Below are 27644 nucleotides of genomic sequence, written 5' to 3' on the forward strand. Positions count from 1 at the left end.
AAACTAACAGGAAAAGATTGAGGCTTGTTTTCAGAGACTAATCTGTCACCAAATGTGTGGGTTTGGGGATTTTTTTGAGAGGGTATCCTTTGCAAAGATCTTACTTCAATATAATAACATAAATAATATAATATAAAATTATCAGAAGAGTGTGTTTCACAAGGAGTCTGAAATGATTATTCAGAAATATTAAAACAAAATAAAAGACTATCTTCTCAGTTGATGTTGCAAGCAAGACCAGAGACTACTGTTTTGAAAACGGGGTACATAGACTATTTTTACTAGGCACTAATGTAATTCAAACACACAATAGCCTGTATTTCAAAATAAAGATGAGATAAAAATGAGACTCCTTAAAAAACTGTATATATATAAACTTATTTAAAAAAGGCAATATACAAGGCATTATAATTCCATGTTTATTTTTAATCACACTTTCATTATTACATAAGATGACTATAAATATATCTTTATTACCTCTGAGAATTATTTTTGTCGTGTTTTCTAATAATGTCCATAATATTATCTCCTGTTACAAGGCTATTCTGCAATTGTTTAAGTCTCTGTTGTTCCCTTCTCTTTTGGTCATGAAGATACGGGGAATTAAGCAGCTGTGGGGGAAGAATGGTGCCCGTTGGTTTTACTCTCTTCACAACATCCCAAAAGAGCTTCTTGCTGTTGTTATTGATAAAAGTAATTGCAGTTCCACTGTGACCCAACCTCCCTGCTCTTCCAACCTGAAAAAGCAAAAACTCATTTTAAGTTATCAATAGTAAATGGAAGTCCTGTATATATCCTTAAAGTTTATTTTCTGTTATAAAACAGCAACTAACCTAAGTGACAAGGCCAAATCTCTTTATGTCATCCTCTAAGCACCAAGTTTTAATACACTGCAGTTAGTAACACAGAATGCTTTAGGAGTTCATGAGACTGGATGACTTCCAGAGGTCCTTCCCACCGGTTCAGAACAGGGCTAACTTCAAAGTAAGTTTTCAGTTTGCGCAGGGCCTTGTCCTATGGAGTTTTGAGTGTCCCCAAGCACAATGGTCTCACGACCTCTCTGGGCAGCCTGTTCCACTGCCCAACTACTCTCACCATGAAAAACATTTTTCCCCGTTATCAGTCCAGAATTTCTCTTGCAGAAAAGTTGTGACCATTGGCTCTCATCCTTTTACTGTGCCTCTCCAAGAAGAGTCTGGCTCTGTCTCCTCTGTAACCGCCCATTACCAAATAGAAGACAGCAATTAAATCTCTTACGCCAGACCAAACAAGCCCACTTTCCTCTGCCTCTCTTCACGTCGTGTGTGCCAGCCCCCTGACTTTGGACTGACTCTCTCCAGTTTGCTGGCTTTTCTTGTAGTGCTGGTCTCAAAACTGGGCGCAGCAGGAGAGTACTGTGGCTTCATAAGTGCCAAAAAAGAGGGTAATTATTAGTTCTCTTGATCTGCTAGCCAAACTAGGGCTGGTGTGTGTGTACATATACATAAATGCACACACACACGCGCAACCCACACACTATCTTTTTTTAAAGCAAGAAATCCTCAGCAAAACAATCAGAGGAGATACTGGAGTAGAAAGAGGGAATGAAAAGAAAGTTCACAACTCGTTTCCTTATTGTATTATGTGCATGTCCCACACTGCAGATAAGCTGCAGCAGAAAGAGGGGTAATTTGGCCTTTCTTCACACAGATAGGAAAAACATGGTAAACTTTGCTTTCTACAGACACAAAATGATACAAGAGAGTACAAAACAGGAATGCTGCACATGTAATTGATATAAAAACACTGTTCTAGGTTTTAGTAACTTCTATAGGATATACAAGAACAGTATTCTAGATTTTAGTAATTTAGATAAGAGACTCATGGAAGAGATATTCAGCACCTTTCTTTCCTTTCCTATAAAAAAATATTCTGAAGAGGAAAATAATCTTTATGTTTACATTTAAAGTTCCATAGGTAGATGTCATATTTCAGTATACTTTTCAAATAATGCTTTAGCAATTTATGTATTTACCTGATGTACATATTCATCCATACTTGAAGGCATATCAAAATTTACTACCAGTTTGACACTAACAAGGTCAAGCCCTCGTCCAAGGACTCCAGTACTTACTATAACTTCATACTTCTCTTGGAGTAATCCCTGGCAAGGGAGGAATAAACAAACATTAACCCTTTTTTCCTTCTTTATATTTTGAACCTCTCTCCCAGCATAGGCTAGGGTTCATTATACAGTGCAAGAACACACCCAGTGGGATTATTCTATTGCAGAAGAAAGAATGGCTCCCCTGTATTCTTGATTTCAATAGGAACATAATTCACAGAGCTAATTAAAGACAGATCAAAACCACAATTTTAATTAAAAAATCATCAATTAAAGTTAAAAACATATTTAAATTCTCTTTTCAAAGCAAATAACCTAGGAAGTAGTCTCCAGTATTTATCTGCATTTAAAATGGCATTATTATCTACAGTTTTGCTTGGTCCCATCTGTCTCTCCTCTCCCCCAGCAACACTCCAGGTTTTACTGCAGAAAAGCTGTAAATTATGACTTAACTCATTCAGATTAAGCCACCTTTAAAAAAATGGCCATTTTAAATCTATCAAAACCCCCATAACTTTCAGAGGCACAAACCTGTAATATGTCTGTTCTTTCCACCTGAGGCTTTTCAGAATGCATAGCTGTACACTGCAATCCTGTAATCTTATGAACAGCATCACTCAACAGATCTGCTCCTAGTTTACAGTCCACAAATACCAACACTGGAGGCTTGAAAAGTTTCTTATCCTGTAAAATTAAACAGTTTATGTAAGAAGGCATTACAACAGTTTGCTGCTCATCATCAGCAACTTGGATTCAATTTTTCTCCTCATTATCTCCAATATTAACAACACTTTCAGATGAATAAGTGTTCTTACACTCAAGGTTAAGAGGAACAAGATACTAGCCATGAAACCATGCAAATCTGTACATCATAAACATAGATTGATTTGTACTCAGAACCCAAGTTTATATCACTACATGCATTTTTTAGAAGTCAGAAGCTTTCTTTTACAATTCTTTAAATGCTACATAATAATCCTGAATTTCTAAGTTCTGAGGTTCAGTTAAAGATTCTTTTTTACTTCTCGGATAACCTCAGCCAAGACTCCAAAATTTGCCCCCAAAGTACTCAAAAAAGGTATATATTATTACTTATATAAAGAAAATTCGAGAAAGAACTAAATTAGCTTTCTCACTGGTTTCTTTAATGACATTTAAAATGACAAACCACTCCCAGGCCATAAAGCAGCTATGACAGTTTCATAGAATAGTTTGGGTTGGAAACGACCTTTAAAGGTCATCTAGTTCAACCCCACTGCAACGAGCAGGGACATCTTCAACTAGATCAGGTTGCTCAGAGCCCTGCCCAGCCTGACCTTGAATGTTTCCAGAGATGGGGCATCTACCACCTCTCTGGACAACCTGTTCCAGTGTTTCACCACCCTCACAGTAAAGAATTGCTTCCTTACATTCAAGTCTAAATCCACCCTCTTTTAGTTTCAAACTATTACCCCTTGTCCTATTGCAAGAGGCCCTGCTAAAAAGTTTGTCCCCATCTTTCTTATAGGCCCCCTTTAAGCACTGAAAGGCTGCAGTAAGGTCTCCCTGGAGCCTTCTCTTCTCCAGGCTGAATAACCCCAACTCTCTCAGCCTGTCTTCATAGGAGAGGTGCTCCATCCCTCTGATCATCTTTGTGGCCCTCCTCTGGACCCGCTCCAACAGGTCCATGTCTTTCCTGTGCTGAGGACTCCTGAGCTGGACACAGTACTGCATGTGGGGTCTCACAAGTGGAGATTAGAGGGGCAGAATCACCCCCCTCAATCTGCTGGCCACGCTGCTTTTGATGCAGCTCAGGATACGGTTGGCCTTCTGGGTTGCAAACACACATTGTCGGCTCATGTCCAGCTTTTCATCCACCAGTACCTCCAAGTCCTTCTCTGCAGGGCTGCTCAATCCCTTCATCCCTCAGCCTCGGGGTTGCCCTGACCCAGGTGCAGGACCTTGCAAGGTTTAAGAAAGTCCTGTTCCTCTACCACTCACAGATAACCAGTGCAAATCTTCAGGATGCCATACTGCAAACCAAAAAAAATTACCAAAATTATAATTTTTAACTTGGGTCCCAGCACAGGAATCTAGTTTGCTGCTGCCGCACAGAAGGAGGTGTGAGTGACGGGGGTGGAGTAATCCCTGAAATTGCCATTAAAGCTCCTACATTGCAGTACTGAAGTAGTTAGTGCAGTTATATGCTTAATCTCACTCCACCTCTTCACTACACACACATTAGAATTAAAGATGAGAACCTGACAGTGACGTGTAAAGACATGAATAATTTTATACGTTGATCTTATAAGAAAAATATTACACTTACATTTAGTATTTCAAACAGCTTTTTCTTTTTAGATGGTTCTTCTACCCACAAAATAATTTGGCGAACATTGGAACATGGCAGATTCTTTTCTCCAACTGTTATTCTTACAAAATTCTGCAGAAGCTGATTTGCTAACTGTTCAATGCCCACTGGAATCGTGGCTGACACCAGTATGGTTTGATGATCGTGAGAGATGTCTTCCAAAATATCCAACACTTGCTGCTGGAAACCCATTTTTAACATGGTATCCACCTAAGTGAAAAATATTAAATTTGTACTAGATTTTTCCATAAACAGCAGAATCCTGAACTTAAATTGACGGAAGAACCATAGTGTAAATGACTGGCATGTAATAACCCAAATGCAGGAGTATTTTCAGTCAGAAGAAAAGCTAAGTGAGAAAATTAAAAACAAATGGTTCACACTGGTCTAGCAGTATTACCCTGTCAGGTATCTCAGTCTTTTATGCCAACAGAACATGCATTGTTCAAACACATTTCAAATTGTGTTAAAAAATGCATTTTTCTTTTAAGAAATACATTTTCTCTTTATAATGATCACTCTGTAAGTTTAATCAGTTTAACTAGCCACCCGCACAGGCTCTTCAAGGACCTCTGTACAGGCAATACAGCCCTGATAACTAAAAACTTACTTCATCCACCACTACGATTTTTATGCCATGCAGTTGAACAGAACTCTGCTTTAAAATCTCAAGAAGTCTTCCAGGTGTTGCTATTATGACCTAAAAAAAAAGACAAAAAAAAACCCCAACCAACCAAGAAACAGGAGTTAGAACTTCCATGAAAGGACAGATGACTGTCCTAGAAAAACTATAAAGTTAGGGCACACAAGTGAGAAGGGCACTAATTAGTGGAATTACTTGTGTTCTAATAAGTCTTAAAACTTTTATAGATAACTTCATAAATTATGAAGCCTCAAAAGGAAAGGGACCTTTTAGAACTCTAATGAAAGTGGTCCCTTCCAATCCCTAACATTCTGTGATTCTGTGTGAAATACAAGCAATGTAATCTGCATTAAAAATGACCTATTTTTACTGTAATTACAGCTCCTTGTCTAATAAAATGGCATATTTCAGTGTTTGAAAGCAGCAATATCATGCATGAAACTTTAAAAATGAAAAAAACTATTATATGTTTAATCAGAAGTCAAAATACTAAAAATAAAATAATTGTATTACTGTAAAATTTTCAAGAACGAACAGTTATTTTAGTAGTTCAGACTTAGGAAAAATACATCCTTGTGGGTCCATACATGTCAACAGCAACATTTTCCTTTTCTGTGAATTGCATGAAAACATAACTCTACACAGGATCTTTACACACTATAGTCCTTACCTTAACACTTTGCTTGAGACGGTGAAGCTGTGGTGGCAGTGGTAAACCTCCTACCAGGAGAACTGTCCTCATGTTTGGTAAACCAGCCATCAGTTCTTTAGCTTGTCTCTCTATCTGAATTGCTAACTCCCTTGTTGGTGCCAAAATAAGGGCAGATGGAGTTTCTGTCTAGAAAGAGGGGGAGAAATCTGTTGAACATGGAATTGCTTTATTATTTAGATAAAAATCTTTCAAGATTACATCCTCCAATACTAAAATATAAAGTATATAGTGCAGCTACTGGGGATACAATTAGATTGCTAATACCCTTTCTGTCTAAAGACAGAAGGTAGAAAGGGATTATATCTTTAACAATGCAGGCCAAGAAAGTCTATCCCTCAATTAATCGACTTTTGAAAACAAAAATTAATGCATGTGTAAGTACCCTGTTAGAATAGCTTCTTGACAACAAAAAAAGGTCCAGAAAGCTAATAGTCGTTTGTAAAGATTACTTTTTTCTATTTTAGTTATTGCACTGAACCTGTAACAGAAATTCAGAATAAATTCTACGTGAACTCAAAACACAGGATGCTAGTTGAATCTAGAGATCATTAAAAAAGTTTTTAGAAGTCTTGATATTAGAGGAACAGGCTATTTCCCTTTACTGTCTTGCACACCACTAAGTAAAACCATTAATTATTAGCCAGATAAGATAAGCAGTGATAGGAACTTCATACAGCAAAAACATTATGTCTCTGAAATTTAAAAACAAAATCAATAACCCCTCTGACCCGCCATTAGTCAGCCAGGTAGAGATGAATCATTAAAGTGGTACAGTCTTAATTCTTTTTTTGTTCCTTATATAAGGATCTTCAACCAAATTATGACCTCACTGATACTTCTGCAACCCAGAAAACACATTACATGTAATAATTCCTCTCAGATTAATATAGATTTCTAACTCCAGTTAACACATACTAACAAAGTAAGAAGAACATCAGGGGTGGAAAAAAAAAAAGGCAAAATAATGGTCTAGCTCCAAGACGCATTATTTCAGTAACACTGATCACCCCTTCAGCAAATAAACAAAGCTCGCTCATATACTGATACTACAATCACAAATTCACTTAACAGTTTTCTGGATGGTATGTTTCTTTCTGGTCTTCAACTGGAATATTTCAAGTGACCAACAGTAGGATGTTGTTCCTTTCCCACTGTATCATCAAAGGAACTACATAGTTAAATACTTGTGTCAAGCAGGGCTTTTTGAGTTGTTTTCAAGTTGGTAACAGTGTTTAACTTAACAACTTACCACCACAAAAACAAAGTATCTACATAAATGTGGAGAAGCCAGGAACTGTCAAATATCTCATAACCAGTTTACCCTTATGCTCTTAACATCTTATCTCTCTTTTACATTAAAAATGAAAATTATTTTTAAACAACAAAATAAAATTCTTTCTTGCATATACATTAACTTGTACAGTACCCTGAAGATGAAGAATGAGAAAGATCATGTTGAGAAATTAAGTATTATTCATTGAGGCTCCAATTTTGTGCATGTTATTATAAGCATATAACTGTCTTGCAGACTTTAATGATAACCAGACACAGGAGGTACTGGAGTGTTATACTCCTGTTCTTAAAAGCTCCTATATAATGCTTCCATTCTTAATACTAATGCTATAGTACTTTAAAGATTAAAAGAGTTACTTAAATAATCTTTACATTATTCATTTGAAAAAAATTGTACACACATACACACACTTGTGTGTATATATATATCTATAAAGGCATCTAAACAGTTCAAAACATCAACTAGAATCAGGTCCAGAATTTTCAAATATGTTCTTATGCATCTTGTTTGGAATAAAACCACTAAAGCAAAAAGCAATACTGAACCACACACAGGTACAGAATACTATCTGTCATTACTTCTCATCATACATTCACATCCTTATGAAGCAAAAGTCATCTTAACTGCTTTTGCCCCACAGTATTAAAGGGGAGACTGTATAACTAGAGGATCTCAGAAATTATATTACCCCAAATTCCTGTAGTAATCTGATGGTCAGCTGAACATATTCCAACAGAAATTACTCTGTGAAATTATGCAAATGCCAAAAAATCTCCTTCAGCCATCTGACATATCAAGATACAGGAACAACTTCTTGCAGAGGGCCTGGAATTATTTTCACTTTCTATTTTAAGTCATTTAGGAAGTTTACCACAGAATTTAGTTACCTTTCTTAACAAGGGGAAACTGTACACTAGGTGATATTAATAGAGTTGCTTTATATCCTGACCAAAGTGAAAAAACATTCAAAGTCATTAAAAATAATCAGCAACCCCCCAAGAACCAAGGCTCCATCAATCAAAAGTACAATAAATCACTGAATGTCAATAAACAACACTGCAATTACATTCACAGTTATGTTGGGAATCCAAGAGACAAAGTTGTAAACCACTTTCTCTAAACACATGAAGTTTCATTACCTCTTTCAAAACCTTCATAACAACAGGGAGTAGGAAGGCTACTGTTTTTCCGGAGCCTGTATCTGCGCTAGCCACAATATCCCTCCCTAACAGTCCAACAGGGATCATTTGCATTTGGATGGGAGTTGGGACTTCATAGCCAGAATTCTTTAAATTACGGTTTAAAGTTTCAGGAAAACCACAGTGTTCAAACTCTACAATAGGTCTTGGAACTTGCTGGCCCTGGACAGCAATACCTAGCTGCAGTTTAAGGTTCTCAATCTGCTCATCTCGTAAACCTAAAATAAAGGAATGATCTTGGTAGAAATAAGGTGTATTAAGCAGGTGAGTTTCTGCTTGAGAGTTTGCTTTTGTGAGTTGATCAGATTTTAGCTTTTTTTCCTTTTCTTGATCTTGTAGAAGGTGTTTGGCTTTACATTCCAAGCTACAAACATCTTCATCTGTTTTATCACAGATATACTCTCCATAGCGACCACAGACAACACATACAGGTTCTCCAGGTTCTGCCCAACGCTGGGATTTGCTGAAGGATTTTATGGGTTCTTCTGAAGAGCCATCTTCATCAGTATTTTGGTTGTCCTTTCCCAAAGTTGTATTAGCAACACCAAGATCTCCAGCTACAGGTTCTGTGCATTCTTGTACAACTTCATTCAAATTGCATCTTGAAGCAGAAGTCTCTGTTCTAACTGACTTAGTGTCTTGGAACTCGGTGGTCTCCTCTAGCAAAGATTCTCCAGAAGACAATTTATTTTTCTTAGCTGTACAACTTTTGTCCTCATCAGCACTCCTCTTGACTTTAACAGATCTTGGTAAAAACATGCTTCAGTACACTAGAAGGAAAATTGTTATGGTTGTTAGAAACCGCTATCATTGAGAAAGGTACATTTTACTGTTACCACAATAAAATTAAAGTCTAGGAAAAATATTTGCAAACCTAGAAACCAACTCTCAATCCCTGAAAAAATCTAGAAACTGCGTTGTTTAAAAATGATCTTGGCCTTAAGAGTATTGCTGCAATGTAAAGCAATACTTTAAAATAACAGTGGAAGCATGGAGAGATCCACCTACGCTTAGTTTTCAGTATTAGACATTTGCAGTTGAATAAAAAATTTGATTTTCACTATCTGTCTTGAAATTTATCCATGTTGAGATACAGTCATATTTAAACCCTTAGAGAGTTTAGTTGTTTCTAAGATGGGATATAGAAGCAAAACATGCATTCTTCTAAGGTATGAAAAAACAAACTAAATCACCAATTTTGAAAAGGATGTGAAATTTAGTACAGGACCCACCCAAGACCACTCCTTTTGTTGTCCTTTTCAAAGTCCATGCAAATTTAAAGAGGCTCTAAACTTTGAGACATTTAGAGTCCAGTTCTGTTTGTTCAGGGTGTCAAAGCAAGAGCAAAGATCCACATGATCAATTTGCCAAGTCTCTACTGTAACATAAGGAAGCCAAATCAAGTGTCCCTAAATAACTAACTTTTATATTCTGAAGCTTTCAGTAGTTGACTCTGAAAGTGTCAGATGTTCTCACCAATCATTTGGTATGGTACAATCGGTAAACAAAGTACACAAAATACTGTAATTTTAATCGTACCGTGTATATCAGTCTCTGTCAACTTCTTTTCATATCAGCTTTCTAAAAATACAGAAAGCTATCTCTGTGTTTACAGACAGCTTTTTTTTCTGCGTAACTCAAAGCAATTCCGAGCGGTGAAGCATCGGCAGGAACTTCACCGGTCCGATGAGCTCTGCTGGCTGAACCGGCGGGTCGGAGAGGTGCCTGGACGGAGGCTGCTCCCCCTCGCTCTTGGATCAGAAGCCAGATCTCACCATTTAAATTTTTGCACCTAATGCGAACTTCCCACAACAAACCTCTTTACAAACTCAGAAACCTTTCGGGTGAGGGGAGCAAACCGTGCTCACGAAGGGTGCCAAGCTGACGAAAAGCCTATATACCCCTCTCGGGCTCCTGGGAGGCTCCCGTCCTGCCGCCAACGGCGACCCCGCCGGGAAGCCCCCTGCCCTCGAGGCTCCCGGGCAGCGCGGCGCTCTCTGCCTCTCCCCCCACCTGCCCCAGCCCTCCTCTCCCGCAGCGGCTACACACCCTCCGCCGGCGCGGAGCCGTTTCTATCCGCCAGCCTCCCCCCGCCCCACTGCTGCGAGGCGGAGCCCGGCCCCCACCTCCTCCTCCTCGCCGGCGGAGAAATACCGCCTCACGTAGCGCTGCCGACCGGCCGCCAGCCCTGCCGCCGCCGCCTCTCCTCACAAAATGGCGGCGGCCTCACGCAGGCAGCGCCGGGCGAGCAGCCGGCGGAAGCAGGGAACTGCCGCCACCCCGCCGCCGCCGAGCCCTGGGAGAGCAGCCGCGAGGGCGCGCCGGGGACGGGGCGAGCCGAGGGGAAGTGAGACAAGGGGCGGGCGCTCCCGGCCGCACGGGAAGGAGCGGAGCGGCGCGGCGCGGTCGGCCCTCACCGGCGGCCGCGCGGACTGGGCCGAGGGCGAGAGGCGAAGCCCTGGCGGCCGCCCGCTGCCTTAGGCGGGGAGAGACGCGGGGCAGGGGCTCCCCGCTGCCGGGGTGGCCGGGCCTGGGAGGGGAAAGCCGCATCGCCGGGAGATGCCACCGCCGAGTTTCGGTTCGGTGGGGGAGCTCGGACGCACAGCTTAGGCCCGTGGGGTGGGCTCGCCCCGCACTCCCCTCCCGTATTTACAGCCCCATCTGCCAGATGCTACAAACACACAAGTATTTGCACGCATGAGAAAAACATGTTATTACTGCATATGATGTAGGCGTCAGGTATGCCAGATAAATGCCCAGTGTATGCCTTGACCCACTTAAAACACTTGGAAGGGCATGATGAGAGGACTGTTCATATGCTGCAAATTAAGTTATTTTTTTCAATAATAAGCAAGCATACTGTATTTACACTACATCACAATGCATGAGAACACCAGAATGTACCACATTTCACTGCAGGGCAGAAGAGCCTTTCAGACTTAACTTCAACCTGTGCTCTGCAAGGCAGCCTAGGTGTGACCACTGCACCAGTGCCACCGCCCTAGGGAAGCCAAGTTCATGGAAAAAAGAGTACTGATTGAATTTAGTTGGTAAAACACCAAGAATTTACAATTTTCTCATCTTGTCTATGCTGCATGTGTTCCAGTACAATAGCTGCCTACGAAAGTCTCATGTATTATTAGAAACCCCTGTTCAAATATAGTCCTTATATAATGGATATGCCTCTTCAGAGTAATTTCTATAATAAATATCAGGAGCTACAGGAATATAACAATGCACACACAAACCCACATGTCCAAAGGACTAATATATATATAATACAGCAATATATTATTTCAACTTTATGCAAATTTCTGTTAGAGTAACAAAGATAGTAACTATTGATTAAAAGTCAAAACAGATAATGAAAACAATAATTCAAGCACAAATTATTAAGATTAAGGTATCCCACTTCTTGGTCTATTTTAAATTGTATCAAGAAGATTTTTCCATATTCACTCATGGTTTCTACATCAAATATACAGAAAGAAAGTGTGGCATCTTAGGTTCCTGCCCTCATTTAAAAACAGGTGCTTTGCCCTGTAACATCTCACAGCCATTCGTGAGAAGCACGAAGCAACCTTTCCCATCACTTGCAAATAATAAATAATTCAGTAAAACAAGACTGGATTAAAGCAGGAGGCTGAAATTCCTCTACTCCCAGGCACACTAAATCTGTAAGAAACAGGCATTCTGCATACTAATTCAGAGATGGTATCACAAGCATTTCAAAGAGCCACTTGACTGTAGCATATGCCTCAGCTCTCCACAGCAATACCTGCCAGAGCGACCCCGTTAATTAAAACCTGAACCAGAACACAACCTGTAGGCACCTCTCCATGAATCTGGCAAGTAAGGTGTTCTCAAGTTCCATACAGTGATTTGATTAACAGATAAATACATCCCAAAGGGTAAGTGTCCAAAACATTTTAATACAGTGCATTTTAAGTTTCCTCTATAACCAAAAGATCCTCACGTGGTGTCTGAATTTTCCACTTAGAGTGAGCTTCCAGTGTACGAAAACTACTGAGAATGGACTCAAATTGAAGTCCAAATAGCACCTAATGCATCCCTCCCTCCAGTGGCAAGTGTCAGTACTGACAAATCTGAAAATTAAAACGTGCCTCAAAAAGACCCTCATCAAGAGGAGTAGTTTTGGTTTTTCTTTATGCTATTAATTATTTTAAATATCTCAATATGTGTCCTGTGTATCATTATTCTAAACTAAGGAATCCCAGTGCCTTATTGTTGTTTTTTAACACTATAATGGATGAAGAGCATGAAGTTTATGAAGATGTCACTTAAAGAATAAAAGTGATTCCCTGAATTTTTATTTTTTTTAAGTGTGCCACAATACGTATAATTGGAGTTAACAAAACATCCACTGCTTGGGTGAAAGAGAGGGGGGAATGTCTTTCCATTCAGAAGGCATGGAAGTCAAAGCATGTTTACTTGTGGACTGGCACCTGTGTCTGCTCCATCTGATGCTACGAAACTAAATATTTTTCTGTTTCTTTAACGTTTTGGGATTTTGAAGCCACTCAGCAGATTTGTAGGTAGGCAGTCAACAGCAGCTCTAACCAAAGCATACTTAATGAATAGTTCTTTGATTGAAGGAGTCAGTGAGTTAATGACACCACTGGTTTCTGAATTACAGCTTTACAGGAGCCACACAGGAAAAATCCAGATAATCTAAAAACGAATAATGGTGGCTAACCATTAACTAGTCAATTCTGCTCATATTCATACAAAATGTCCTGATTTAGCACAGGTACTGCACACAGTATGCTTATTCTGAGGCCTAGTTTTTCTAATTTTGCTTAATCCAAATAGGCAACTCCTAAGCTTTTTGAAAGTAAATAATCTGTGAAAGAAGTCTTGGACTAAGGGTTTTCAGTCTTCCTGAGCATTCTCTTTGTTTGAAGAGCCACATTCTAAGGAAATATTGGTCAATATTAGTCTCTGCAGAAATCTGTGGTAAAATTGGAATTTAAAAAAAAACTTATTAAATCTGAGTTCTTAAAGCATATTACTGAGGTTTTTTTTTTTTTTAAAAAAAAAAAGTGAACAGCAGTCCTGCCCTGAAGCTCCAGCATTAAATGCCGGTAGTCCACAGGGAAATAACTGTACAGAGCAAATCATGCAAAAATTATGAACATAATTAATGTATATGATTATATGCTCAAATACTGCATATATATTTACTTGAAGAATCAATGGACTCTCTGATTTAATATCACCACAGCCTTAACACAACTGTAAAAACTACAGTGAATACAATTACCAACTTCTTTGTACAAGATACAGAGCAGCTTTTTCCAATTAAAAGGAATTATTTTAGGATATGCGAATCATTTAAACTAACTTACAAACCTCTGTTAGGTCTCTGAGACTTACAGAACAAGGATTTGATCAAAAGATTGCATAGACAATTGCAAATTTCTAGGGACTTCCAGTAAACTGGAACCCAGATTCTTAGAGAATTCAGTTGGAAATTAACAGGATTAAATAAATCTTGAAATATAACTTAATTAGAGGTGCTGAATTAAGAATTAAAAATTCTCTTCTTTCACGTTAATCTATTTTTCTTTCTGAAAGGATATAAAACATTATATTTGAAAGCTGCTTACCAGTTTGCCATTTAGATTTGTGTTCCAATTAGGCTGTTTGGAGGCACATGAGATTGGCATCTATTCTAAAACCAAGATAACACTGCCATAACATGCACTTACTGAAATTAAATCCCTTCCCCTCTCCCCCCTCCAGGGTCCCAGACAAAAGGATGGGAGAGGAAGAAAAGAAAATCCACAAGAGACAATAGGAATGATTAAGTTCCAGCTTGCCAGATGACCTGTGTTCGATGAGTATTGCCACCTGCCCCCTCAATAAACTCTTTTTCCAATCAATTCACTTCTTAAGAGATGAAGACCTTTCTAATTAATCAGCAAGTATGATAAACATAACAGTTTCTGCTCTGGTACATTGCATTTGTATTACAGGGAGACAGGTGGAAGAAGCACAGAGTTATAATCCGTTAGCGTGACAGACTGAAGGAAAAATTTACATCATAAGCCTTTTGAGTAAATGGATAATAAATTTCCCTTTCGACCTCTAAAGCTCCTAAGAGCACTGCTAGTTTTGAGAGCAGAAACCACTGTACTAAGAATGGTCTGGAAAACATGCAGGAGCTGCTAGAAACTAGACTTTTTACCAGTCATCCTGTTAAAATCTGTGCCAATACTAATCATTGGGTTTAACCTTCATTCCTCCCTACATTACATTTGGTCCCTATTCTGACTCTGCATGAAGTCTTAAATTGGCCTAGTTGAATCCCTCACACAAAAATTATTAAAGGACATGGAAAGGCTGTAACTGCACCTACAAAAAGCCATCTCACTGCTGCCAGAGTAGATGCCAAATTCAGGATATCCCCACTACAGAGTGACTGCCAGCTGTGACTACTGCCTTTGGAAGCTATTGGCGGCTGTTAAAAAACAGAGGATCCTTCCAGCTCCAGGGTTCAGGTCTCAAAAGCTTCCTTTATGTCAGCCTTCACCACTGCTCTAATTGACTGTTACTGTTGGGCTCTAGCCTACAGACTTTTAAATTTCTCAAACATCACTCTTTGTGTACAGGGTATTCAATGCAGTCTTAACAATTTAATTAAAAAAATAGACCTTGTGGATACTTTTTTCCCACTGTCTCTTATTGCACATATCCGATATTAATTTTGCAGACCTGTGGCGTACTTGGCATTAATTTCAATAGCACATATCTTTTTCATGTGCTAAAAAAGACATTGTACATGACTGCTAAGCAAAATAGAGGATAAAAGAACTGTGACTTAGTTAACTCAAAAAAGTTACACCTTCAGCTAAAATCCTTTCCAAAAGGAGTGTAATGCAATATAAATACTTGGTCACCAAGTAGGCCATTTGCCCATGACTTTTTTAACAGGAAAATATACCAGATGGCTTTAATTTCAAAAGGCAAACAATTTTTTACTTTCTCTTATCTCCAAAACATGTGCATCAATTTCACTGTTCCTTCTCTAGATGGGTTTCTTCCCTATTTACTTCTCATGCATAGAAAAGAATGAGTGAAAAGAATTGCTATTGTTAATGCTAATTTTTTTTTCCATAATTTCCTTTTCATAAACTCCAAAAAAACATAAACCTGGGAATCTGAAAAAGCAGGGCTAAATTATTCTGCCAGTTCCTCCCTACTAAATAATGTATAGCCATTTGAAACAGCCCAAAGTTTTTTTCTGTCAGTCACCTGGGAAGCCATGGTTTTCATTAGCTCTAGAAAATAACATAGTGGTAAAGAACCAATCTGAATCTGGTCTTAGCATGACTGTATTTCTGTCCCATTAGTCGTAATACACAATACAGTGTTTATGCTGGCTGCACTAGTATGGACAAAACCTAACTCAGGGAAAAACCTATCAATAGAAAGCTACCATGCTGCAACTTGAACTGGAAGAACGATTATGTACTGGACAAATGGTTCGCAGCACATGGTACTGTTAGCCTCAGAAATGATTCACTGTGTTATTTAACTATGATTTCAAGTACTGTTCTACCCCTTTAATTCTTTAGAAAATAATTTTCTAAACATTTCTATGTAAAAATGAACTAAAGTAGAAGAATTTTTTTCTAAAAATGTATTTCAATATAGCTAAACATGTCATGATCCATTACCAAACCAATACACTACTCAAATTTTAAGGTGTTAAAACACCTATGTAATCTGTAAGTGAAAACATACCTTAAAATTCCAGTAATTGCATTTGCTTGTTTTTCTTGCTTCACCAATGAAAAGAATTAGCATTAATCTGATCATATATTTAAACTAAATTCATCCTTGCACTTGGATATTCACTCATGGCAAAGATGAACTGCCCTCCCAGGCAAATGCTACTGTATACATAAGTGTGTAACAGTCATTCTACTGAGACAAAAAAGCACAGATTGAAGAATGACAAAGTAACAGGACTGAATAGCAGCTCTCTATTATTTATACCTATCTTCTGGCATAAAGTCCTTAGTCTGTGAGGGAGTAAAAGGCTTTAGGCTATATCCCAGTCTGGGAATACCAAAGTCCCATGGATCAGTCTGAAGACAGATGAGGTAAATGAGGAGGGGACCAAGTCTGTGTAAATCCAAAACTGACCTTACCCTAAGCCTTAGCAGTCCACCTCTGAATACTTACCATGTCAAAGCTTGGCTCTACTTACCGGTCTCTCAGGTAGCTCTCTTATTTATATTCTTCTGAGAAACCCAGTTCAGACACAATGACTGAGTTCCTAGTTCAATTCCAGCTAAATTAGCCCTTGCTGGTACCAGCATGTACCAAAATGGTACCAGCATGGTACCAAAAAATATCCCAAAAATATCACAAATCCAAACCTAAGAGGTAGAAATTACTTGTCTGAAAACAGCTTCCACTCCATCCCTTCATATAAGTTCAGCCAAACTCCCACCTACCTAAAACGAGATGAAGACATTCTCAGAACATGGCTTGGCTCCTCTGAACAGTCAGAGAATGGCACTGTACCAAACACTGAATATTGTATGGATCTTTCTCATAAACATTGTTCTTACAAAGCTGTGTAAATTGTATACTATTAAATATGAAAATATAAAACTGAAGTACTTTTGTCTTAAGGGATACATCTAAAACTCAGTATGTGTAATTAAGTTTTATTGCATAAAGGAGAGAATGTTTTGTTGTCTCTTTTAAGCTAGACGTACCAGCAAATACAGTCAAGGTGTGATAAAACTGAGGACTTGAAAGCACTGAATAAGTGAAAATACTAATAAAAAGCTAATTATATGAGACTATGGTATTCAAGATAACCGAAGAGATGAGAATACATCACAATGGTCAAAAAACAGAAAACCTTTTAACCCTCTCCTGAGCTTTTGCTTCTGTGAATCACTTGCAGTATTTATCAATTAGTTGTTACAAATACTAAGCAAACAAAGCTCCACTCCTCATGACTTCGTGGCACTAAATTGTCCATCTGTGGTTTAATTGCACACTTCAGGACCGCAGACTGCTGAAGTTAAACCAACAGATTTGTCCTTCCGAAATTCAGTCGGTTTCCTAAACTTTGCTGTGAGAACATGCAGACAATTCATTAGCTTGGCTTGATAAAGCACAATAGCTATTAAAAAAGAAAGTAAGCCTCAAAAATGCAACGTTATCTCTCACTACCACCCTTGCATGACTGCTCCCTATGCTTTTTATTAGAAAGATTCAAAGCAGCCAGTAACCTTACAGCTGGTGACTGTAATCACAGAGGGTAACAAGACAAAAATAATGAATGCCTCCTTGTTAAGCAGTTTTGTTTGTGCTGTTCCAAGAGAGATCTGCCAAGAACTTTCCATGCAAACCTTATTTTTCTGGGATTTGTAACTTGGCTGCAAAAAAATCCAGCATGATAATGACTGGTTCAAAAGAATTCAGATTACAAGTTTTAAAATACATTTTCAAGTTTTGGAATAAATTAAATTTACACTAAATAAGGTAAACAATTTAGCACTTCATATAGTTTTTTAGTTGCTTTATTGAAAAAACCCTCTGGTTAGCAAGTTTGCACGTCAGATCATTATATGTTTTCTAACTCTTTGGTATTAAATAAGTCTGAAGTATTGCAGTGTGAAAGGAGACTTCTGTGCTGTATGGTCAAGACTCCACTGACATGCATTTTCTTTTTAAGGAAGATGGTATTAAATGCATATATGAAGCACCCATGGGAGTCTATCTGCTAAACAGTTCAGTGGATTAAATCTTTGCTAATTCTTAATACAACTCATCTGACTTGGGTATAAGGCCAGGTTGTGAAAAAATTGGCTAAGTTTAACACACCATTCTTACAAAACATAAGCCTAGAATTTCCATGTTAAATTATATGGGGTTGTTTTTGTTTTGCGTTTAACCAAATGATTCAAAGCTTTGAGCTGTGCAGCAGTCCAATTTCAGTGTTCCTGTTTTCTTTTTTGGCACATGACCCATTAGGACAAGGTCATTTTGTACAGTTCCTTGCCAAAGCAATATTGTTTCCTGTGGCAACTAGCAAGATACATAGAAATTAGATTTCAGGCACGACACAGATTGCAGCCCAAGCTAAGGAAGCTCTCTTTCAGGCAATAGCCATGTGTCAAGCAGCAAGGCAGCTATGATAGTTGCCTGAGCTATGAAAAAGTGGTGGCTTAGGCTTATGCCTAAGAGGAAGAAACCTCCCAGCAATTCAAAACTAAAAGAGACCATCAAAACATATCAATAAATTATAAAACTGTTCTGACTATATCTGGTGAGATTATTTCAATGGAAACACTGGAAGGAACAGTGCCAGAAAACACCATGAGACAGAGTAGTTTAGAAATGTTTCTGCTCATTTTCTTGACTAACTTGCTTTTTCCCTCAGGAAGATTTGTCTAGAGCATATTATCCCCCAGAATATCCCCATCTACCTTACAGTTCAATACAAATTAAAACTAAGTAATCCTATGAAACAACAGTTCCTCTGAGATTATTTGCAGTTCAGCCAAACATGCTGGGTGTATAAAGACTTTACCATTCTTGAGGAGTTTTTATGAACTGGAGTAAGTCATCGTACTCAGATTCTCATTCTGCTCAGCTCCACAGTAAACTAAAGCTGCAGGGCAACAGCTCCCCTTGACATTACCATTGCAAAGACTTGAAAATAAAGCACCACTGCACTATACAACCTGAACAAGGAAAAAACATGGCTAGCCAGACAGAGACAAATAAGAACAAAGAGCTCCTACCAGATCAGTGGAACTTGGAGCAAAAAGGCAAGGTAAGGAAAATACTTCTGCATTACTGACACTGTCTGCTCTGCAAGAAGCCACAAAGGTAGGCAGTGGTTACAAGAGGGTGTTGGCCCTGGAAAGCATGACATGTCTTCCTATAATGATTAAAGAGCCAGCAGAAATACAGACACAGAGCACCTCCACGCACATAGTTCTTAATCTTCTGTTGATACACAGGAAACCTGCTCTCTAGCAGCAGCAAGGATATTTCTGTGGGACTGGGCTGTCTTACGTAACTAAATCAGAGGAATGTAATATCGAAGCCTTTTTTGTTACTGCTTGCCTAGTCTTACAGTATCTAAAACTTTATCATTCTGAATCTGAACTAAAATGGTTCATCACTTGATTCTGCATTTCCACCGTGATACCCTGGCCTCTGACTAGAACTTCTATGATCTACTACAACATAAATAGCATTTATAATTCTTATTTTTTCATATGTTTCTGCTGAAGTATCCCACCTCCAGTTCATCTCTTTACTCAAAGAAGTCAAATAGTATTCCTAATTATACCAGTACAATACCACTTAAGATCTTGGTGGTAAAACAGAATAAAACATGGCAGTGTGCCCTCTAACTTGGATACACTTTCTTACTGAGCCAGTTTTTGCTTCCCCATGTCTTCTGGTGACCATGGCTTACCGCTTTTACCACTTCTGAAGGAGCATACTACCAGCAGGGACAGAGACTCTCAAGTACCCAATTTCAACAGCTACCCTATCCATAACAAAATACTCAACTGAACAAGCTGCACCTATATCAACACAGGGGTTCACTGCAATGAAATCTGTTCTGTTACTCTACATTCTCCAATCAGGCAATTGCTTCATTTCTGTTAAGAATAGAAAAGGAGGAAAGAGCTTGACATAAACAGAGAAGACTTGCCAGACCAAAGGGAAACTGATAGGTATATACCCCAGCAAGTCCCCGTTCTCATACAAAATCTCTAGGGGTTACTTTTCTTGTCTCATATAATGATCCCCTTGATTCAACACAGTGCCTACTAGCATACTTTTCCCCAGGCTGCTTCTTCCTCATTTAGTAAATGATCATCCTTAAGGACTGTATTGTGGCTGTTAAGACAAACCCCAGACTATGGGGGAGTATGAAGTACTGTGCAGAAGTGGGAGTCCCAAGTGTCCTTTGTCTCAGACTGCTTCCAGGGCAGCAGCCATCACAACTAGGGCTCAAGAATTCCCTGAGCAGCAAGTTTCAGCCTGCTTACCCCCTTCCTTCATCTGTATTCAACTATGCTGTCTAATACAACAAGAAGGCTCTGTTTCTGACACCCATGATGATGATGGGCATTTCTATTCTTTGCACCAACAAGCGGAACCATGACTGCTCCCTGCCCAGGTGAGACAGCCAAGATAACACCCTATGCTTTAACAGAGCCGTGTATACTATATACCAAGAATACCATATGAGGACAGAATAACCAGAAAGATGTATAAACCTTTTGTAGGTAATTTCTCTTTTGAGATTTTGTAGAAGAAATAAAACATCCAGGTTATTTCTTCAAAATAAATATTTTGCATGACACCCTTAATCCAGAATCACAATTATATACACATTTAAATTTAATCCTATCTGTGGCACCAGTGATTTCGAATGGGAACTACGCATAGGATTAACCTAAATCTTAAAAAAATCCTTGTTGGAGCCAAGTTTTTGTTGATACATATATATACACACACATTTAGTTTAAGGCAACTATTAAAATAATTTTTGCTCTTTCCATGTTTCTAATATATATTGAAACACGGGAATATTTAAATCAAATTGTTCTACATGAGGCTTAGACATCCTATACATTTTTGTAAATTGAAAATGTTTTCAAATGAACCGTAAGCCATACATCTTCTAAAGCTACTCAGAAAATATTATAAACACATTAAGTTAAGCCAAAAGAGAATTAAATGTAACAGAGTTCTATGCACACAGGTTGTGATGACCTTACCATGCATGTATAATCAAAATCTCAAACGCCATCAAGGGTCACTATGTATAAATGGTTACAATGAAAATCTTTGATACACACTTTCCACAACCACTTTTTGAACAGTGTACCAGCTATTTACACCTGCTCGCTGAAGTAGTTATCAAAAATTCCTCAACAACATGCAATTTCTCAGTAAGTTAAGGGAAACAGAGAAACTGCCTAAAAAATTCACTGAAAAATTGGATGATGATGTTTCAAAGAACATATATAGAAAAAAAACCTTAACTGTGTAGTCTCCTATGCTATTCCCTTGCTTTCCTCTCCTCATCCATCTTCACTACCACCCCTTCCAAAAAATAATTCTGCTGCAATTAAATGACACCAGAATTTTACTGTTCTAACAGAGCATTCTCTCCTATTTACTGCTGGTCTCATTCAGACACACATGGGCTTCAGTGGAAACTGAAAGCAGGGCCAAAAGACAGGAAACTGAAGTCTATTTATGCTCCACTAATAAATCATGTGTATGCTCAAAACAAATAAGCTTTTATGAACATTCAGATCTTTCTTCACATGTAGAAGCAGAATGAAAAAAATCAGCCAGTCACTTCAACGGAGTATAGTTCAACAGCAAAATTCACTCTCATTTAGAAAAAGTCTTGCTAACTGATTTAAACTTCTTACACCTGAATGCACCATTTGAAAACTAGAGTCATGCCCATTTTTCTCTGAACAGGATTGCAAATAAAGCATTATCTAACAGCTACCATAATGGTAATAACATTGCATTTTATTTTTGTACAAAGTGTTTTTTTGAATGTAAATTTCCCACCATACATTTATTTTACAGTGCAGCTAAGCTAGCTCGAGTATTTAAAGGTTATATTCATAAAATCACACTTCGGATTTTCCTCAGAAAACACATCAGGCACCAGGTGGCCATAAAAGAAATAGTACACAGATTTCCCTTAATGGAAAAGGGTACGGTCTATTCCATATGTTTTAAAGTTTATACTAAAAACCATAAGTTATAGCAGGGTATTTGCTCTCTTCACAGACAACCTGGCAACAGTGGAATGTCAAGAAGGAGAAAGCACTGGAATTAGGGAGTATTGCACAGCACTACTGGGAAGAAAAGTAATCTAAAACCCCCTAGAACAAGCACAGTTCCAGGAGATGGACAGAACATAAATGCAGACAGTGTGAAAACCAGATTAAAAAATTAAAAATAAATGAAAAAATCTCAGAAAAGAAGACATCAAAGTAACTAGAAAAAAAGACAAACCAACCAGCCATGAGTGTCGAGGGAGATGAGAGGTTTTGCCTCTGAGACACCACAGGAAAGGGACAGATCTGTTGCCTGGTTGGTGACCCAGTGGGACTGGGATGGAAGATGCAGATTTTTTTCCCCCTTCACGGAGCTACATTAGGTCAAAGCCAAGTTCAGGAAATGAAACCAGTAGCATCCAAGTATTAAGGGAAGTGACTGTTAGGTACAACATTTGATTCTCATTGGGGAGCTTTTTGGTTGTGCCAATTTCAGTAGTAAATGAGCTAAAGTAGCTATTACTCCACCCTTTTCCTTTTTTCAATTTTAAACCATATCAAAAATGACAGACCATCCAAGTAAAATGTCATACAAAGCTTTATTTTCCCTTTGGCTCATGACTCTACAGGAATCTGTAAAGTTCATAAACTGTTTCCCTCTGTTTTAAATGCCTCATCACTTTCTAATTACAAATTAATAGAAGAATTTGAAAGACAATAATTATGTAACTGTTCTTGTACTTTTGTATCATCATGAAACAGGAAGAACATACTCCCCTCCAAAATCATGCTCTGAGAAAACTCCTAGCTTGCAGAAACCACATACATGCATTTCAGTAATAATACCAAAGAAGTTTAACAATTCAGACCATCACTCACTTGATAATACTTATTTAAAAATACAATTCCTTAACTCTTCCAGTTTTACTGGTTTTACCATTACTTATAAAGAAATATATTTAATAAAATATTTTAAGCTTAAGAGGCTGGAATATCAGTAATTCCATTTCACAAGTCATCCTTAGGCTGTAATAACCTTACAGAATCATTTCTAGATTACCTGTTCAACCTCACTGACCCAACACAAAACCTGCTGAAGCCAACAAGCACCTTTCTTAAGGATCACATTGGGACACGGCTGGTTCTTGGTCTGTATGTTAAGAGTCTGACAGCACCACATCAAGTTATGCATGCTGCCTCTTTGCCAGAGGTTGCAGGCCACAGGGCGCACCCCTCCCCTCAGCCACTACCATTTCTATCATGATTGATAACCTCTAAGCCAAACAGATGGGATCATCTTTAATATGCAAATTTGATAGCAGTAATTAAAGACAATATCCCCATGATGTTATTCCTAGCCTTTTTCCAACATCAAGACTGAAACATTACATGGCAGAATAGTTGCTGTGAACTGCTGTGTTTGTGGATTTGCCCTAATACAACCAGCTAATCTGAAATAGGATTGGTTTTGCTACCCTTTGTAGGTAGCCTGATAAACTGTCTGTTCACTAGCATGAAGCCTGGCTATAGACAGTGTCACAGAAAAAAACAGTAATGGTATTGCTAATTTAAAACATTTTACTTTACCTTTATCATCAAGTATTATGAAGGAAGAAATTGCGTGCGAAATCTTACTCCAGCCTGAACACTCCCTGTAATCTAGAGCTAGCCTGAATTCAGTCTACGGGCAACTATGCTATACACAGCCTCTTCAGAAACCAAGTGAATCCTAACACAAGTGAAAAAACAGGTACGAAATTGTTAGTCAAGGCTCATGCCACTATCTCCCAAGGTTAAGACTATTAGCAACAACTGTCATCCACACCATTATTCATAGCTTCATGGTCATATTTGTTCCTGTTGCCTGACACTGACTACAGGCTTGGTACACCCACTGTGTAAATGGCTAGACACATGACAGGGAAGAATCAGGCCTATGATGTAATCACAGGATAAAACTAGTCAAATGGGTTTCTAATTTGGGGTAGAGAGAGGGAGGGAGGGGAAAGGAAAGGAGAAAGAAGGTAAAAAAAAAACCTGTGAGGTGCTTGTTTTGATCCTTAATACTTTGTCTTTCCACTTGGAATGAACTTTAAAGTATAAAATACTTTGCAGCAGAAAGATTGTGTACAGAAGAGATTATCACTATGTAGAATATTTTAAGATGGATAAACAGAAGCAGAGCAGAAGCGTATGACTCCTCACTCAGTTTTTCTGTTTATCCACTCTGAACAATTACAGCAAATTTTAATCATTTTCTATGTTGACTGTTGATATCTTTGACAATGCAATAAGCAAGATCACATTTTGGCATGCCTGCAAAAGTAGAACAACTGGCACAAGAACTCCAGCAACTGGTGGTGACGTCTTCTTTTTCACTTACACATATTAGATTTTATATTATGCATTCACTTCTAAGAGCACTGAGCAAATGAAAGAACACTTTGCAGTTACTACACAGGTTTTTTAGATTTTGTTCTGAGACTCTGAACAGGTTTAATCTGCACAAATGCTGCACCTACAAAAATTTCTCCATTTTAAAATTAGACTGGTAGCAAATGTTCATGTATGTACCTATCCATAATTGCATCTATTGCCATTTTTGAGATGCATCCTGTAAACCAATATTCACGATTGCAAGAATTTTGGAAGATCAGACCACATTTTTATTTGTTTCAGGTAACTGTCACTAGTGTCAGTGTATAGTACATGTGTATATATATCTGTAGATGCTTTGCAAGTGCATAGGACAAGATGATAAATACAGGAGTACATTAAATGTAGCTGATGACTCCTTATTTGGATTATGCCACATTTCCGTTAAGAAAGCCTGCTTCCTGAAAGTTTCATATTATTTTATAGGGACTAGTTGGTAATCTTTTGACCTCCTCAAAGTGGATCCTATATTCATCATACCTAAATAATGGCCTTATCATTTTCCTAAACATGTTTTCCTGTAGGTTGATCTAATTGTTAGGTATATTTCTTAGTCATGTAAGAAAACAAATGAGTTGGGATCTGGTACATATATATTTTTTTCTAGCTCTAATCATTTTGACGTTTTATACCTTATGAATTCCAGGTGTTTGTTGTTAATAGACAGGAAGAATTAAACTAGTTTTCTAGTGGCAATATAAAAAACAAACTCATTAAAATAAGTGTTGTGCTAATATAACTTATTCCAAAGCATATATAAAAAATAATCCAGGAAAATGCAAACACAAGTTTTACTTTAGTTGTTGAAAACCAAGCATATACTCTTCCTGAATAGAGAACATTTTCCCAAGTCACACCTGTATGTTAATTAGGCATTATTCTTCCTATTTCTGCTGTAGAAGATCTCGGAATTTCCGTCGTAAGTGTGCTAAAGCAAGGATTTCTAAACTTTCCTCCTCCCCTCCCTTCTGCTGAATACTGCCAACAGCAGCTCCTGGTTTTGTAGCCAGCTATGTACCAGTTATGAGTGGTATGCATGACAGTTTGGGAATCCTATCCCAGAGAGCATATGAGGAAATAGTCAGCAATAATATCTTCAAATGTTGACCTCCACAACCCTTTCATTTACTCATTGCTAGTAAATATAGATTCAGGTCAGTAGAACTGTGAAGTACACTATGGCCTCATAATTATAATATTTGTATCGTTGTACACATGAAGTGCTAGAAGCATACATAGCCATGTAAAAATGGAAAATCTCTGTCCAGATCAATTCACAGTCAACTTTAAACACAAATAACAGTTTGGATAAAATATTACTTGAAACCTTACAGTGTCATGCTAAGACTGTGCCTAAATATTATTTTCCAGATTCAGTGGGGCCAAAAAAGAACCTCAAAACCAACCCACCTCAGACTGCCATCCTCCACTGCAACAGTTTGGGAAGACACTCACTAAATTACCACAAAGCAGCGTGATGGGGGGGGAAGGCAGGTCAGATAATAATTACTCTAAGTCAGGAGTCGTCCTTTAGTGACCCAAGAAAGCTCAGCCAGATAAAAAACTAACTACAAAAAGAAACTATTAATTTTTGGCCAGATCAGTTTCTTGAACTAGCTCACCCACACAGCTGCTAGAGCACCCAGGTTGGCAGAGGAGAGCACACTTCTGCATTATGCCAACCCTAATAAACTATTTGTTTCCAAAACCCACAAATTTAGTACCCTCTGGCACTGCTGGTCACCCAATTACCGCAGTGCCCACGCAAAGGAGAGGCAGGGCCTTCCCCTCACCAGCAAGGCTGGGTCACCAGCACGGCCACACCCTCGAGTCCAACTCCAGCGCTAACTCATCCAATTCTGTTTGAATGCAAGCCATTAATCACCCAGTTACTAGTTCCTACTGTGACTAATACTTCTTTCCACACAGGCCACTGTTAAAGCGATTTTATACATTTCCCAAAACAGCCCAGGTACTTGTGAGCGAGACAGCAGTTGATCTCTAGGGCAAATTGTTACTGCTGCCTGTTATTACAGTTATTACGTGAACAGGCCCTGAACCATTTTAAGGCTGTCATTTTTCTACCCGAGTATTCAAGAAGTTATGTGTAGATGCAATTTAAAACGGGAGGGACAAATACACACGAGAGAGATGAGAAGCCCGCCTCCTCGGCAACGCTCCCTGCTCCAGTCAGCGCGGCCCCGGCCCACCGGGCCCCCCGCAGCGAGGCGGCCGCCGGCTCCTCAGACCCCGCGACACCCGAGGCACGCCGTAGCCCCGGCGCTGGGGCTGATCCCGACCTTCCCAGAACACGCCGCAGAAAGGCCAGCGGCTGCGCGCGGGAAGGCCCCGTCCGGCCCCGCCGTGAAAGCGGCGGCGCCGGCAGCGGTGGGCCGGCGGCCGAGGGACACCGCCCTCTCCCCCGCAGCCCGGCACCACTAGGCGCCCCCCTTACCGGCGGGAAACACTCCGCCCCTCATCCCCGCTGCCGCTGGGTTAGGCTGGGCTGAGCCTGCCTGAGCTCCCTCGGCCCCGCCGCCTGAGGCGAGACCCACCTCGACCAGCCCCGCCTGAGGGCGAGGGCCCGGCCCGCCGCCACAAGAATCCCGCCGTGGGGAGGGGGCGGCCACGTGGACCGGCCGGCGGCGGAGGGCGGCCCGCCCCCGCCCGGGCGGGGCAGGCGGTGGCGGCGGCGGCCTTGGCGTTTGCGCATGCGCAGCCGCGGTTCGCCCATCCAGTGCGGCAGCCGCGGGTGGAAAACCGCAGCGGCAGCAGCTGAGGGGAGCCGGGAGCGCGTCGCCTTCTGAGGGGCGGCTGGGGGCAGCGCCCGGGCGCGGGGCAGCGCGGCGTAGCCGGCACTGCTCCTGGCTTGCCTGCAGGCCGCCGGTGAGGCGGGGCGGCGCGGCGGGCTTGCGCAGCGTTTTGGGGCTGGTCCCCGGCGTTTTGACATCTCGGCGCCTCCGCGGGGCCGGGAAAGGCCGCGTCCCGGCCTGCTGCGGCTGCGGGGGCCTTGCCGGCGGGCTCCCGCCCCGGGCCGAGGGGGCTGGCGGCTTTGGGCGCCCAGCCCTGGCTGG

The 27644-nt window shown here is 39.7% G+C and overlaps 1 protein-coding gene across 7 annotated transcripts; it reads right to left on the reverse strand.

The window, feature by feature from the left end:
• Positions 1 to 405: 405 nt before the first annotated feature.
• Positions 406 to 27193, reverse strand: DDX59 (DEAD-box helicase 59). Of its 7 annotated transcripts, none has more exons than XM_068406265.1 (8): positions 27126 to 27193; positions 8243 to 9072; positions 5768 to 5935; positions 5065 to 5154; positions 4413 to 4664; positions 2636 to 2788; positions 2015 to 2143; positions 406 to 737 (listed from the first exon to the last, which is right to left on the reverse strand). In XM_068406265.1, exons 2-8 carry the CDS (start codon positions 9059 to 9061, stop codon positions 474 to 476), a joined length of 1875 nt encoding a protein of 624 aa, XP_068262366.1. In that variant the 5' UTR covers positions 9062 to 9072; positions 27126 to 27193; the 3' UTR covers positions 406 to 473. The 7 variants fall into 7 exon arrangements, with proteins under 7 accessions (XP_068262366.1, XP_068262363.1, XP_068262362.1 ...); XM_068406262.1 differs by lacking the exon at positions 27126 to 27193 and adding an exon at positions 27026 to 27119; XM_068406261.1 differs by lacking the exon at positions 27126 to 27193 and adding an exon at positions 10429 to 10572.
• Positions 27194 to 27644: the final 451 nt, after the last annotated feature.

Source organism: Nyctibius grandis, chromosome 8 (assembly GCF_013368605.1).
Source record: "Nyctibius grandis isolate bNycGra1 chromosome 8, bNycGra1.pri, whole genome shotgun sequence".
NCBI lineage: Eukaryota > Metazoa > Chordata > Aves > Nyctibiiformes > Nyctibiidae > Nyctibius > Nyctibius grandis.

Bases quoted from the DNA above. Each gene is read 5' to 3' on its own strand.
- DDX59 (XM_068406265.1), bottom strand. From the start codon at position 9,061: ATGTTTTTACCAAGATCTGTTAAAGTCAAGAGGAGTGCTGATGAGGAC. The intron at 4,665-5,064 runs GTAAGTTTTTAG...TTTTTCACTTAG, and splicing joins AAATCGTAGTGGTGGATGAA to GTGGATACCATGTTAAAAAT. The intron at 2,789-4,412 runs GTAAGTGTAATA...TTAATTTTACAG, and splicing joins AGCTGTTTGAAATACTAAAT to GATAAGAAACTTTTCAAGCC.